Source organism: Pan paniscus, chromosome Y (assembly GCF_029289425.2).
Source record: "Pan paniscus chromosome Y, NHGRI_mPanPan1-v2.0_pri, whole genome shotgun sequence".
NCBI lineage: Eukaryota > Metazoa > Chordata > Mammalia > Primates > Hominidae > Pan > Pan paniscus.
The window spans coordinates 26,493,394-26,509,697 of NC_073273.2; the positions used below are offsets into that span (position 1 = coordinate 26,493,394).

Consider the following 16,304-nt stretch of genomic DNA (forward strand, 5'->3'; position numbering starts at 1 on the left):
GTGAGACCTTGTCTCTAAAAAAGAAAAAAGAATCGATAACTGCTTGAACTGAAGGATACCCTATTTATTATTGATATATTTGTTGATTGACATAATTATTTTTGTGTTGGAGTCGCACTCTGTCACCCAGGCTAGAGTGCATGGTGCAATATCGGCTCACTGCAGCATCAGGCTCCCAAGTTCAAACCATTGTCCTGCCTGAGCCTCCCAATTAACTGCAACGTACTACAGGCAGGCACCACCATGCCCGGCTGATTTTTGTATTTTTGGTAGAGATGGGGTTTCATGGTGTTGGCCAGCCTGGTCTTCAACTCCTGTCCTAAAGTGCTCTGCAAGCCTCGGCCTCCCCAAGTGTTAGAATTAGAGACCTGAGCCATCACACATGGACAGTAAGATACACAAGACTCGGGGGATTTATCTTTTCACTTCATCCTCACAATGCTACAGGTGAATGAAAACACTTCATAACACGAATAACTCACCTGAAAATCAAAGTTGGTAACTTCTCCCTTTAAAATTATTTGTAAACTTACCCTATAAAAATTGATGATTGTGTCAAAATTTTTCAAGAACATACTTCCTCCTTGCAGATTAGTCTGTCAATTGTAAGAATTATGGACTGCAAAACTTCTGGAACTTGATGTATTTCATTTCTTTAGTTTGTATAATCAGGAAAATTAATTCATTTAGTTATTTCGGTCTAAATATTTTTATCATTCAATGATGTCTTAAAACTTTAAGCAATCCCGTCGGAAACTTTATGCTGTTGTTTATGTTTTATACACTTCACTTTCCTCTAAGTATGAGGTTTAAAGTGTTTCCATTCATATTATCAATTAAATACGATAGGCTGACAGTGGAGGCACATGCCTATGATCTTAGCACTTCGGGAGTCTGAGGAGGTTGGATCAGGATTTTAAGAACAGCCTGGCAAACAAGGTGAAACGCTGTCTGCACTAAAAATACGAAAATTGGCCCAGCTGTGCTGCACACATATCTAATACCAGTTACTCAGGATGCTGAGGCAGGAGAATAGCTTGGACCCAGAAGGCAGCGGTTGCCATAAGCCAAGACAGAGCCACTGCACCCCAGCTTCGGCGACAAAGCTACACTTCATCTCAAAAAAATGTGATACTATCCCAACCACTCTAGATTATTCCTATCTGTAAGAACATATTACTACACCATTATTTACAACATCCATTGGCAAAATATTCAAGAAAAAATTACCGTGGGTACCTCACAAGACAAAACACTTACTTTCCACTATTTAAACTACGAACATTTAAATTCATTATGGTATGCACCTGAGAAACTTAGCTGGTTCACTTCTGATTTAGGTGAAAAAAAAAGTTTTCATTACCGTTATCCTCTTCAGTCACAGAATGCTTCACACAGAATGTTCTGGATGTCTTAAACTTTAGTATCAATACATCTAATTATTTCCTTTGACCTGTACTATTCCTCTAAAAAATAAACATTTTATGGTGAGGCAGACAGTTTTGTAGTCTTTCTGAAGACTTCTCCAACATTTTAACCTTGTTAGTTTTTAAAGAGAAACAGCCTAATTAGAAAACTTGAGCAGCTTGCAAGGGTGACATAACACATCCCTAATTTTGCATCTGTGTTCAAAGAAACAAAGGAAAACGTACAACAAACTACACAATTTACTCTCCTATTGAATTTGCTTTAAGCATGTGCGGCTAACCAATAACACCAGGCATCTTGCAGTACATGTAAAATTTTATTGTGAAAATTTTAAGGTAGATATTACATCTAAACACTTTCCAAATAGCATCAACAAGTATGAAATTACTTTGAAAACAATTCCTTTTCCTTTGAATACCTCAAAAAATTCATGGAGGAAGTCAGTATCTACCTCTCTCCACAAAACCAACATGTTTCTGTCAGTAATATGCAGGTAACGATGCAGAAATAACATTTCAATTTTTGATTTGCAAACAAGGTTTGGTATGCAATAACTATTATTTTGAATGCTTGCTTTAATATCTGCTCGAGTCTCCTTTTTCAGATCGACTCTCCCCACCATCTACTATAGATGCCACATAACTTGAGCTACCATATGCTTCACGAGGATCAGGGAGCACCCTACCCAGAGAAGGCGGATTCCTTTGGTCTTTTCTGCAAACATGCTCACGATCACAATAATGAAAATCACCACAGCTCCTTGAGTAACTCTCCCAACTTCTGCCGTATCTATCTCGTGTATTACTATATGCATGGCAGGTGCTTCCACCATAAGACATCCGAGGCCCTCGTGCAGGTGGTGCATCATGAGAGGTCCCTGCAGGGTTGATAAAATAATATGTGGGACTACATTTAAACATTTTTACTGCTATCATTAAAGCATGAATTAGTTAAAGTACTATTTGGAAATATCTGCTTTCCTCCGCCTTTGTTGACAGGATATTAATCAAGTCTTCAATAGTCAGAAGGTTTTATTTAAGAGAAGTGTAAGAGTAGTATTTTGCAGCTTAACAAACTTAATTCTAAAGTAAATGCTCAGTCACATTTTCTTAACGTTAACTGAAGTTCTCACCTTCATATCATTCCCTAGGCTTTATACTGATAATGAGTACCAGATAAGCACTGTTTATTTTATTATTTGTGCACAATGATGAAAATGAATAAATATGTTTCTGGGATGATCAAAAAAAAAAGAATACTCAATATTTAAACATGTTGCATATGTCCTTTACAATTTTCCTTAGAATTTCATTAAAATAACAATCTGGTCTATTAAATAAAATTCTGTAATTTACAAATCCATCCTGGACCCTTACCGTATCCCTGAAATGCATCTCTATAAGAACTTCCATGTAGATGTTCAGAATGATCTCTACCAAGGGCCTCACCGTAGCCATCGTGATAACTAAATTGAAAAAAAAAAAGTCTTTTCAATTTCCGAATGAACAATTTAAGAAATCCATTTGATAAATCCAGATAACATGACAGTACCTATATCCTCTAGAGGAATGTTCATCCCAACTAGAATGACCATAATCACGGTATGCATAGTCTCTAGGTGGTGGAGTATAATCCCTGGTTTCTCGGGAACTTGGACTATTTCTGCGTGCACAAGTTTAAGCAAGGAATGTTAAATTGTCAAATTGTAGTATCCAAAATAGAACTACATTACAACTTAAACACAGGTAAATTGCCAACCATCTAAATAAAATACCCACAGATCCCAAATGCCCAAAATGCCCAAATGCCCTAAAAGCACATGAAACAGATACTGATAATCAATGATGCAGGAAATGCATTTCAAATAAAAAAGGAGCTTCCACACTTCACACACACACACTGGAAGGGCAATAAATTTTCAAAAGCAGGAAATAACAAGTGTTTGAGAGGATGTAGATAAATTGGAGCCCTGACACAATGTTATTTGGAATGAACAATATAAGAAATCTATTTGATAAATCCAGAAAAAGTTACAGTATCTATATCCTCTAGAGGAATGTTCATCCTGCATAGAATGACCATAGTCTCAGTATGCCTAGCCTCTAGATGGTGGAGCATAATCCCTAGTTTCTCGGGAACTTAGATGATTTCTCTGTGCATAAGTTTAAGCAACAAATTTTAACTTTTCATCTTCTAGTATCGAACACATGACTAACTTACAACTTTAAATTAAAAGGCCAAACATCTAAATAGATATTTCTCCAAATAAAATAGGCAAATGGCCAAAAAGCACAAGGGACAGATACTCATATTCAGTGATTCAGAAAATGCATTTCTTTTTGTTTTATTGTACTTTAAGTTCTAGGATACATGTGCATGATGAGTTAATGGGTGCAGAAAATGCATTTCAAATCCAAAATGAGATATCATATTTCACACACACAGATGAATGGCAATAAATTTTCAAAAGCAGGAAATAAAAAGTGTTTGAGAGGATGTAGATAAATTGGAGCCCTGATACAATGTTAGTTGGAATGAACAATTTAAGAAATCTATTTGACAAATCCAGAAAAGGTACAGTACCTATATCCTCTAGAATAACTTTCATGCCGACGAGAATGACCATAATCATGGTAAGCATGGCCTCTAGATGGTGGAGGATAATCCCTAGTTTCTCGGGAACTTCGATGATTTCTGTATGCATAAGTTTAAGCAACAAATTTAAATTTTCTACTTCTAGTATCTGATATATGACTAACTTACAACTTAAACAAAATTAAAAGGCCAAACATCTAAACAGATATTTCTCCAAATAAAATGGGCAAATGCCCAAAAAGCACATGGGACAGATACTCATATTCAGTGATTCAGAAAATGCATTTCTTTTTTTTATTATACTTTAAGTTCTAGGGTACATGTGCATGATGGGTTAATAGGTGCAGAAAATGCATTTCAAATCCAAAATGAGATATCATATTTCACACACACAGATGAATGGCAATACATTTTCAAAAGCAGGAAATAACAAGTGTTTGAGAGGATGTAGGTAAATTGGAGCCCTGATACAATGTTAGTTGGAACAAACAATTTGAGAAATCTATTTGACAAATCCAGAAAAAGGTACAGTACCTATATCCTCTGGAATAAGTTTCATGCCGACGAGAATGACCACAGTCACGGTATGCATGGCCTCTAGATGGTGGAGCATAATCCCTAGTTTCTCGGGAACTTCGATGATTTCTGTATGCATAAGTTTAAGCAACAAATTTTAAATTTTCAACTTCTAGTATCCGATATATGACTAACTTACAACTTAAACAAAATTAAAAGGCCAAACATCTAAATAGATATTTCTCCAAATAAAATGGGCAAATGCCCAAGATGCACATGGGACAGATACTCATATTCAGTGATTCAGAAAATGCATTTTTTTTTATTATACTTTAAGTTCTAGGGTACATGTGCATGATGAATTAATGGGTGCAGAAAATGCATTTCAAATCCAGAATGGGATATCATATTTCACACACACACACTGGAAGGGCAATAAATTTTCCAAAGCAGGAAATAACAAGTGTTTGAGAGGATGTAGATAAATTGGAGCCCTGATAGAACGTTAGTTGGAATGAACAATTTAAGAAATCTATTTGACAACTCCAGAAAAAGTTACAGTACCTATATCCTCTAGAGGAATGTTCATCCCGATTAGAATGACCATTATCACGGTATGCATAGCCTCTAGATGGTGGAGCATAATCCCTCGTTTCTTGGCAACTTGGATGATTTCTGTGTGCATAAGTTTAAGCAACAAATTTTAAATTTTCAACTTCTAGTATCCAATACATGACTAACTTACAACTTAAACAAAATTAAAAGGCCAAACTTCTAAACAGTTTTTCCCCAAATAAAATCGGCAAATGCCCAAAAAGCACATGGGACAGATACTCATATTCAGTGATGCAGAAAATGCATTTCTTTTTGTTTTATTATACTTTAAGTTCTAGGACACAAGTGCATGATGAGTTAATGGGTGCAGAAAATGCATTTCAAATCCAAAATGGGATATCATATTTCAAACACACATTGGAATGGCAATAAACTTCAAACAGCAGGAAATAACAAGTGTTTGAGAGGATGTAGATCAATTGGAATGCTGATACAATGCTAGGTTGGAACGGAACATGATGCAGCTACTATGGAGAAATGTGGTGGTTCCTCAAGAAAACAAACATCATTATCATAGGACCATGCAATTCCACTCATATACACCCAGAACCGAATAGGCATACTCAAACAAATATTGGTGCGTAGAAATACTCGGGTGGAAACAACCCAGATAAAATAATGGGTTAATAGCTTGTGGAAGGAGTGAAGTGCTATGATGTAAATGAACCTTCAGGACATCATGCAAAAGGAGAGGAGACAAATACAAAAAGTCATGTAGTGTTTGAGCACATTAACATTAAATACCCACAACAGGTTAAGTTCAGAGGCAGAACACTGACTGGTGTTATCTAGCAGCTGAGGAAAAGGAGAAACTGGGAGGGACTGCTTAACTGGTAGTTGGAGTTTTAATTTGGAGTAATGAAAATGTTCTGGAAGTCGATGGAGGTAGTTGTTGCCTGGCACAGAACGTATTAAACACCACTTAACTGTTCACCTTATAATATTTAATTTTGTTATGTGAATTTCATCACCACAGAAAAAAAAATCAACTGTGTTTTTTAATTTTTCCTTTACCCATCGTTAGTTGCATAACCATCATATCTTGGTGACATGCGATCATTTCTCCAGGAAGATATTGTCCCTCTGCGTGGAGGAACTCCATAATTCTCTCTTCTTTGTGACATGGGACCTTTAACATTCAAATGATGGAACATTACGTAAAGAACACCAAATCTGAAACGCTATTTTCTCTTCTCTCAAACAACTTTTTTAAATTATTTCTTCTATGACTCCATTCTTTGTTTCCTAAATTACTAGACAGACATGACACTGTGAATATTTCTCATGGCTTTGGATAATCCCATGGCTTCCACAAGGCCAGTTCTTCTAATGAAGCTGAAGGCAAACATTAATGCTTAGGTAAAAGTTCATTTGTAATGGTTAATAACTACTTAGTTCTTATTTTCCTTTTCATGTAAATTACTGATGACTGTGAGTGACACAGGGAAAACATGTAAAACCATCAAACTCTTCACTGATTTTAAAGTTTACATACATTGTCCTTTCTCAGCCAAAGAAGGTGGATTTTCCAATATCATTCTGTCCATCTCACACACACATAAATACAGCTACCTTTAAATGACTATATGCTAAATGTTTACATAAAAGTTCTTTATCTCTAACTGGTTGGCTCTATCTTAAATGTTGACAAATTTAAATGTATTAGTGAAGATTTTCTAATGATGGTCAGGATTTGCTTTTACTGCAAAGAAAGCAATGCTATGCAAGGGGTCATTACAACATTGTTGCTATTTCAAAATAGAAAGTTTCTCCTTTAATATATTCTTCACTTGCTATTCCTTAGAGGTCAGTGTTTCACATATGATACCTTCACTGGCTAATTTTCCAATGGAAATGTGTTGGCTTGGGTATCCTGAAGCCAATAAATACCTCCTTTCACCGATACTCTACGTATGAAATGTAAAATTGAAAATGGCAGTTTTTAACTTCCTCCATATGTGGATGGAGGACTAAGAAAGAATTTTAATTTGCTCTGCTTAAACTTCCTTGCTAAGAACTTTTATTTATTGTCTTATTTTCTTCTGCTCAGTCTGCAGTCTTACAATTCTCAAAAGTATTACTTGCATTCAACCCTACTGCTCACCTCATGTTGCTTAGTTCTAAATTCTCTCCTCAAATAATTTCAAATCTTACACTAAGGACCTTGTGTTAATGTTTAAACATCCCGGTACAATCTCAATTACTGATTTACATACACCTATATTTCACAACTCTGCATTTCTGTGATATCCACTTAATTTAAGAATTTTGGACTCCTACGTGTCTACCTCTCGAGCCTTAAATTTATTTTTAAATCATATTTAAGCCCAATGACTCCTTGTCTGCTAAATGCTCTTGTAGTTCTTTTGAATCTTCATGCAAGCAGTGAGTATGCCTTGCACATACGCATTACTGAGGTCTCAGAAGCTGGATGGCCAGGCTTAGCGGCTCACACTGTGAGTGAGTGTGGAAGGCTGAGGCAGCTGGACCGCTTGAGCCCCGGGCTTTAACATCAGTTTTGACAATGTAGTCAGATCCTCTCTCTACAAAAACATAGGAAAAAAATGTAGCTAGGTGTGCTGCTGCATGCCTGTAGTTGCAGAAACTCGGGAGGCTGAAACAGCAGAATTGCTTGAGCCCAGGAATTTGAGGCTATAGTAAGCCGTCATCTCACAAATTTGAGGCTATGGTAAGCCGTCATCTCACATAGTGCTCTCTCACCTAGTAAGAGCAAGACTCCAACCCGGCAAAGTCACCGAACAAGCAATTTTTAGAATGGGACACCAGGGGACTTAGGAAATGGAAGAATTAATTACATCAAGAAGCCTACCATCAAAGAATACTGCTAGGAACTTTTAGAAAAATTAAGGGGAATTTTCTAGCCAACACAGGATTAAAAGGAATGTTGGCCTCACTCTAATCACTTCTTTGATCTGCAATGAGAAGCTCAAGTATTTCTTCAACATAAATCTGAAATGTACCTAGTGAGATAGAAACTATAATAAAAGCTATCAATCAGCAATTATGCTCACGTATGTGTCACTTCCCTTTTGTTCAATGAACTTAAAGGTAAGCATTCAGGTAAAACGGCTCATTTTCAGTCATACAAAAACTACGGTCTTTCTGTCAGGTAGCATTTACCTTGGCTTCCCATCCAACTACTGCTTCTTGCCACAGCAGAAGGAGCAGATTTTTTCGGAGGAGGCCCTCCACTTCTTGAAGATGGACCTCTTTTAACTGGAGTGAGTCCCCTAGAATAACTCATCTTGAGATCAGGAGTGTATCCACCATCTTCTGAATTTCAAACAAAATCTTTTTAGTTAACTAACATCACTGTTTCTTAAATGGCTAAGTTTTAGTTGTTTACAAATATTTTCTACATTTTATAACAAATTCACATTTTGTCTAAACTAATAAAATTAGCATTCCTACATGGTATTAGTACACTTCAAGCAATAAAAGTTCATTTAGAAAATCTAGAAAGAAACTCAAGTATCATAATATATCGGTATGAGGGAGAGATGTGGGAAAATGGGGCGTGAACAGGGCAGAAACCTATCACTAAAATATCTAAATATAATAGGCATAAAAATATTAAAAGAAAAATGATAACTGACTGTTTATATCCTTCTGTAATGAGGAAAAATTTTCAAAGCACATCATAAAGATAAACTAATTTCCATTCAAAGAAACTCAAATATTTCCAATACCAAGAAGTCACATATCAGGAAAATACATTGTCTCTAAAATTTGTTAACACAATACAGAATTCTTAAAATTCCCTTATGAGACACTAATTTTCAGATGAGACTATGCTGAATTTTAACAGTCTTTAAGAATTGCATATTCGGTAATATAAACATATTTTTTTACATCTACAAAAATGTAGATATATGCCAATTGCCAGGTGGTGTTACAGGTTAGAATTTATATATACATTCTCGTCCGTGGCAGAGTATAATTGAACCTCACCCTCAAGATCAGTGGAGACAAAATAGCCATGAAGCTATGCATCTTAAACTGGAGCAAACACTGCAATTTCAACTTGAAAACAATCTCCAATTAATTACACGTCTGGTTATTAAAACTCCAAGTTAATTGTTAGAGTTTTGAAGGTTGGTTAATAGATAATACAACTTAACCAACAGGTTTATTTATTTATTTATTCAGATGCACTCTTGCCCTATCACGCAGGCTGGAGTGCCATGGCATAACCTTGGCTCACTGCAGCTTTTGCCTCCCAGGTTCCCGTGATTCTCCTGCCTCAGCCTCCTGAGTAGCTGGGATTACAGGTGCACGCCACCACGCCCAGGCAAATTTTTTTGTATCTTTAGGAGAGACAGGGTTTCACCATGTTGGCCAGGCTGGTCTGGAAATCCTGACCTCGTGGTCCACCTGCCCTGTACTCCCCAGGTGCTGAGGTGACAGGCGTGAGCCACCTCGCCCAGCCCATCCAACAGTTTTTTTTTTTTCCTTTTTTTTTTTAAATATATGGTTTGTTTTTCTTTTGGATGTAAAGATGGACCCCTCATTTCTATTAAGTAAATCACTCATAAATATCATTTTCAGTGACTCAGCCTCCAGCAAAGAAAGATTCATACATATCTGTGAAGCCGTGGTTTTTAGAACTTTCCAGAGTCACACACTCTTTTCAGAAATTAAAGTTCTACATTTCTTCAATTGAAAATGCTTTATGGCAGGCCAATGTACAAACTCTCTGTATCAAAATTACAAAGCAATACATTTGCATAGATGTTTCCACATGTAGACACAAGAAAACAAATACTGCAAAATCAATCTTCAGTATTCAGTTACTTTTTCCTGTTGGAAAATTTTAAATATTACATCGTACTTTGATAATACAACTGACACGAAGTTCTGGGCCCTAAAGTAGAAAACTCTAAAGTATAATGAATATAAATGGGTTCTGCAGAAAACTGGTTGAGTACAGGCAATCAGCATTCACAAACACAACCCAGTTTCAAATGTGTGTTACTTCAATGCAAACTTACTATAATTTTAAAACAAATGTTAGATATTAGTTCAATCATTCTTCTAATACGCCTTTAGTACTTAGAAATAAGTTTGCTTATTATCAATAAGCTAATTTTCTCTTCATACAGGAAATAAAAAAATTGAGAAATTTCGATATCGTCAAACTTATTTTCTTTCAGTCCTATGGTTCCATCTTTATATTTTAAAACATTACCCAGGTGTCCTTCATGTGAGGGAAGCCACCCTCTTGTTCCTCCACTGCTTCCTCTTGCAGATCTCAGACTTCCTGAAGGGCTTCTGTTTCTCGAAGAAGCTGGTGGTCTCCGCCTACCATCACTTTGAAAAGATGGTTTCTTGGCTTGTTCTACTTTTATTGCTTTTCCATCCAAAGACTAGAAGTATTAAGGGTACTATCAATAACACTGGCACATTTAACGTATGCACATTTTACAAACATTTTTACATCAACTGTAGTTCAATTCGAGGTATTCTCTCTCAAAAGGAAACTTTTTTTTCTCCTAAAATGAACACATCTTTCGCAATGCCAAATTTGAGACAGTTACTGAGCACATGCCTTCCATTAAGGGATCAAACACAAATTCTATTTTTCAAATTCCTTGAAAACTTCTCCATTATTAAAAAAAAAAAACTCAAACATAAAAAAAAAAAGATTGACCCATCACACATTCTATGGAAGAATGTGGCACATCTGTTTTTTTACAATATATAATCCACTTCATCTTTGTAGTCACATCACTGATTTGAAAGTTGCAATGTCCCAACGAAACTTGTGTCATTTAAAAAAAAATGAGCTTACTTTTTCAGAGTGATTAGTCACATTACTCATTATTTGGATTACTCATTGTTGGATTTGCTAACACTTACATAAAATGTCCCCATATGATTTACAATTCTATATTGACTCTAAAAATGTTTCTGTAAATGTGATCCTTGTTTGATCTCATTAAGTTTTCTTGCCTTACTCATTTCTTACCTTGCCTTAGACGTGCCCCTAAAAAACGAATCTTAATATAGTACTTCAGGTAATTTCTCAGAAATGCTTAACTATCCTAATTAATTTCATAATAACATTTTTCACTGTAATCTTTTCTACAGGCCACAGCAATTTTTGAAAACAGTTCAGCTAATAATGTGATTTTAAAATTACATGGCTTTTGTTATTTGGAGGAAGGACTTAAATCCCTGAACAAGACCCCTTGCAGCCACATCGCCCTTTGTTCCTACCTTGAAACTTCTTTTGTTATTTCTGGGCTCAAAATATTTTCCCCAGATTTGCCCACGGCTGCTTCCTTCCCAGTGTTCTGAAGTCAGCCAAAATTCCTTAACTGTTAATTCCCTCTGAAAACTCGAAGAACCTCCTTTATTGGCCATCTTAACATTAATGTGCATACAACATTCATAGTTATTTTAACACAATAAAATATGTGAGATGAAGTAATTTAGAAATAACGTTGGCTGGGCGCGGTGGCTCACACCTGTAATCCCAATACTTTGGGAGGCCGAGGCAGGTGGATCATGAGGTGAAGAGATACAGCTCATCCTGGCTAACAGGGTGAAACCCCATCCCTACTCAAAGTACAAAATTAGCTGGGTGTGGTGGCATGCCTCTGTAGCCCCTGGTACTGGGAGGCTGAGGCAGGAGAATCGCTTGAACCCGGGAGGCGAAGGTTGCAGTAAGCCAAGATGGCCCCACTGCAATCCAGCCTAGGGCATGCAGCGAGTCTCCATCTTAAAAAACAAACAAACGAACAAAAACTTTACACAAATTATCTGCCCTTTTGCTTGAAAACTAGAGGGAAAAAAGAAATTATCATAGATTCCTATACAGAAGTCAAAATTATCTCCATACCTACCACAAAGCCATGAACCAAAAGCAACTCTCGGTTTCTACCACAGCTTGAAATACTAATTTATAAGGGTGAATAAAAATGTACTTTCTGCTATGTGACAGGAAGTGTGCTAGATGTAACAGAAAGAAAAGCAACTAGCAAGACTTAAATATGCACTATATACAATTTCACGATCAATAGATTAATACATAGTACAGCGAGTAGAAAATACCTACAATACGCAATGAGGAAGAAAATATGAAATCTAAGTGGTTTTTGAAGCATAAATTTTATTTATGAGCCATACACAGGGAAGGATAATTCTCAAGAAGTCTAAAAAAGCACTTTGGGAATAGCCTGAAGACTAACAGGACCTAAAAACAGATTGGGATAACGTTATTTATTTATTTTATTTATTTTTTGTTGTTTTGAGACGGATTCTTGCTCTGTTGCCAGGCTGGAGTGCATCGGCGTGGTCTCGGCTCACTGCAACCTCTGCCTCCTTGGGTTTAACCGATTCCCCTGCCTCAGCTTACTGACTAGCCGGAACTACAGGCACACACAACCAGATGCAGCTAATTTCTTTTTTTTTTTTTTTTTGTATTTTAGTAGCAACAGGGTTTCACCATGTTGGCCATTATGGTTTCTTTCTCCTGACCTTGTGATCTGCCCGCCTTGGCCACCCAAAGTGTTGGGATTACATGCATGAGCCACCATGCCCGGCATGATTGGGATAATGCTATAAAGCAAAAAACACTAAAGAGCACAGAATGGAATGCTCTTGACTACAATGTAAAGGAATTCAATAATTAACATAATTACATAGAAGTTTAAAGCTTAAGTAAACACACAATCTCTAGATTTAAGACTCAACAGGACAAGAGACCATTGGTTCAATCAAAACAAGTCCTCAAACACACTGGGGAAATGAGTAATTAGCTATTCATGTTACATAAATTACTCTGGTGACAGGAAAGAAATGTCCTTAGGAGAAAAAGCAAGCACGGAGCCAAGAATGCCAGTTACTTCTTCTGTTATCTGACTTCAATGTTCTCATATTATTTTCTATTTTCAACTACTTAACCTTTCCGTAAATGTAAGGGTCTTATTTAAATACACTTTTGCAAGAATATATTTTCATAAAATACATTCTTCAAGAAGGAAAGAGTCTTGAAGATGCCCAGGCCACAGGGCATCCCCGGCTTCTGGGCCAGAGCCATATCCTTGCAGCTTCCAATTCGGGATGGTTGGCAGCAGGGGATGGGCGCCGAGCTCCCGGGAGCGGAGGTGGGGGGAAACAAGGTGGTAGGCACTGGCGGTCAGCCAGGATTCAGGGCATGGGGGACAACAAGGGGAACCGAGAACAGGCTCATGCACATAGGAGGGCAGCTGAATTGCATGTGCCCTGAGGGCATGTGGTAGGGACAGGAAGCCAAGCACAGCACTCACCAGGGAGAACAGCAGCGCCAAGGACCCATCATAACAGCAGAAAGTTGAAGGATACGATTCACTGGGAAAGTCCCTGGAGGAAGGGGAGTCTGCATGCCCATGCCAGCCATGGAACTTCCCTGCTCCCCTTGCCTGTGTCCAGCAAGCTTACCCCAGAAACACAAGGTGCTCAAGACTCGATGTCACTGTGCACGGGGCTGCTGTCCTATGCAAGGCAGGCACTGTCTCCCCAGACACAATTTCTTCCCTGTGCCAGCACTGCACCCAAAGATGTTTAGGCCCTGAGTATATATAAGCTCCCTTGAAACCACTCGAGCTCCATGGGGAGAGCCAGGCACAGCCCCGTAGCTACTTCTACCCACAGCGGTTGCCTGGGGTGGATACGTGCACCCCTCAGGGAGACCAGGAGAAGGAGAGACCACACACTCAGACAGCAGCAGAGCCTGTCTAGCACCCAGCACAGGAGGGCCTCCTGCAGCTCAGAAACGCCGAGCAAGTAGTCGCCTCACACAACAACACCCCGCCCCCAACCCCCTGCCCACTTCTTCAGTGCCAGTCCCTGGTCAGAGCAGGTTGTCTGGGCCTGCCTCCACCCACCACCAAGACCACCACAGCTCTGATGGTGCCCTCCACGCCAGACAGAGACAGAGGGCCTGGAAGGGAAGGTGCCCTGCCCCACACTCTCCGTGCTCTTGCAAAGTTGCAGGGTGTTTCCTTGCACGCCCACCCAATCATCTGGCGGCTCCTTGACTAGAGGCAGCTTGTGCGGCACACCCAGATGTTGGCCGGGATCACAAATGATGATGAAGTCCTGCTAAGCTACGTACGTGATGGATTTGCAGGTCAGGCTAAGGAGCCTGAGTCTTCGGGAGGGGTCTGGTGTCTGGGTCAGGTTGAGGTACCCCTGGGACCCGGGGGTGTCTCAATGAGAGAGTTGGGAAGGAGAAACACACGCTTCACCCCAGCTAACAGGTCACCTCACCCCAGCTACATGAAATGCTGCTTTGAGTACGTCCTCTTTCTCCTTCTTGGCCAGGTAAGGGGAGGAAAGCAACTCTTCCGGGTACCGGCGGCAGGATGAAGTTTTCCTTTTATCACAGTCTTTACTTCCACAATGAAGTGATCATTCGGGAGTACTGCCTTGGCGTCCTCGGTAAGGAGCGCCTCCCAGCATGGTAGGGGAGCTGGTGTGTGGGAGGGTAGGTCTGGCATGAACCTTCCTGACTCCTCTCTCTGCAGGATACGGGATGTCTCATTCCACTGCAGTCTAGCGGTTGTGGGATCAGGAAGGTCAAGCCTCCAGCTGCAGGCCGTACAGCTCCTACCTGACCTTCTTCAGGTGGTTGGCTGAGCATGACTGCCCAGGTTCTGGCAGGATTGCTGAGGTGAGCGCCAGGTAGGGCATCATGGGAAAGGATCTTGCTGGTCATTCCTTGGCCTCTGGGGAACTGGCTTTGAGCCATGACCTGAACTAACCTATACCCACTTCTGCAGTCCCCTAGATCATCAGCCAGAGCCTGTAGCTCAATCCCCTGCAGTACTTCTCCAGGGAGGGAGGCCATTAGAGCGTGAACAGAGAGGAGGCCAGGTGAGCAGTCTAGGGCTGGGGACTGAGAGGCGGTTGATTCCTGGAGTTGTGCCCCACATGGAGAATCCAAGCCTCAGGGAGGTGACTGCAGTGAGCAATCCCACGCCATCCATGGGCTGGCGGAGAAATGGCCATCAAAGAACTGTAACACCCACATTTTAGGATTGGGGCACCTTAAGCCGCCTAAGAGGAATAAGTGTCTAAGTTCAGTGGGTGAGAAGCAAGGCTCAAGTGGTGGCTGTCTCATCATCCCTCACCGGCTGAGGCCTGAGGCCGGCTACCACTTGGGGCTCAGTTTGGGCTCAACCAGGGCCCTCTCACCCTCCACGCAGATATCCTCCCAAGGCCCCTCTCTACGTCCTCCCTGATGGGCTGTCCCACGCCCATCATTTTTTGTTACAATGATCCCAGGCTTCCCTGAGATGCTTTCTGCCCTCTGCCATCATCACTCACACTTCCCTGCCCCACCCTGCCCCACCAGACAAGAGAGGCCGCTACACAGGGAATCTGGAGAACCACACTGGGCTCACAGGGGAGGAAATGTGAAGAGATTGCAAAATGGATGAGCTCTTCATTGTGTGTCCAGGGAGGGAACCTGGCTGGGAATTAAGGCCCACCTGAGTAGTGGTGTGGACACCCAGTGTTACTTATCATGATGCAGAGCTGCTTTCTCACATCCCCTCATATTAATATGGAAGTTATTTTCTTGGAGTAGTGAAACAATGTGCACAAAGAAATAGTGTTTGTTCAGATTTGTGTAGAAATACAGCAGACGCGTCCCTTTTCCTTTACAATTCTCATGTGAGACTTGAAGTGTTTATTGAGTTGTAAGATACATTTTGATGGTTCTGCCCACAGCAAATTTTATGATCATGTTTGCACTGCAGAGACATGGAATCCAGAAAAGTTTTGAGTGACTTTCAGCTTCTTTTAGAGTACTTACTTGTAAATTTTGAATTTTTTTCCGTATAGTTCTCTTCAGTTTATTATTTTAATTTTATATGCAAGGTGATTCATTTGTTTTATTTGCCTTTTGTGGAAACTTTGTTTTAATGTACTTTCTGTTTTCTGTTAGATATGCGAGTTGAACTGTGAGTACAAAATTTTTATTTGCATTATTTAGTTGTTTTGGGGTGTCTGTGTGTGTTTTGAGGAGTATTGCTCTGTCACCCAGGCTGGAGTGAAGTGGCAGGATCTTGGCTCAGCCTCAACCTCCGCCTCCCAGCTTCAAGCAATTCCCCTGCCTCGGCCTTCTGAGGAGTTGGGAT

The 16,304-nt window shown here is 39.6% G+C and overlaps 1 protein-coding gene across 1 annotated transcript in view; it reads right to left on the reverse strand.

The window, feature by feature from the left end:
• Positions 1-1,727: 1,727 nt before the first annotated feature.
• Positions 1,728-16,304, reverse strand: part of LOC129395733 (RNA-binding motif protein, Y chromosome, family 1 member F/J) — a 333,547-nt gene continuing 318,970 nt past the window's right edge. Inside the window, exons 3-11 of the mRNA XM_055107154.3 lie at positions 10,364-10,541; positions 8,296-8,448; positions 6,169-6,283; positions 5,104-5,214; positions 4,558-4,668; positions 4,012-4,122; positions 2,980-3,090; positions 2,805-2,893; positions 1,728-2,305 (exon numbers count right to left, since the gene is read on the reverse strand). Of these exons, the coding sequence (XP_054963129.3) occupies positions 2,004-2,305; positions 2,805-2,893; positions 2,980-3,090; positions 4,012-4,122; positions 4,558-4,668; positions 5,104-5,214; positions 6,169-6,283; positions 8,296-8,448; positions 10,364-10,541 (1,281 nt within the window). The 3' untranslated portion in view covers positions 1,728-2,003. The remainder of the gene's footprint in view (positions 2,306-2,804; positions 2,894-2,979; positions 3,091-4,011; positions 4,123-4,557; positions 4,669-5,103; positions 5,215-6,168; positions 6,284-8,295; positions 8,449-10,363; positions 10,542-16,304) is intronic.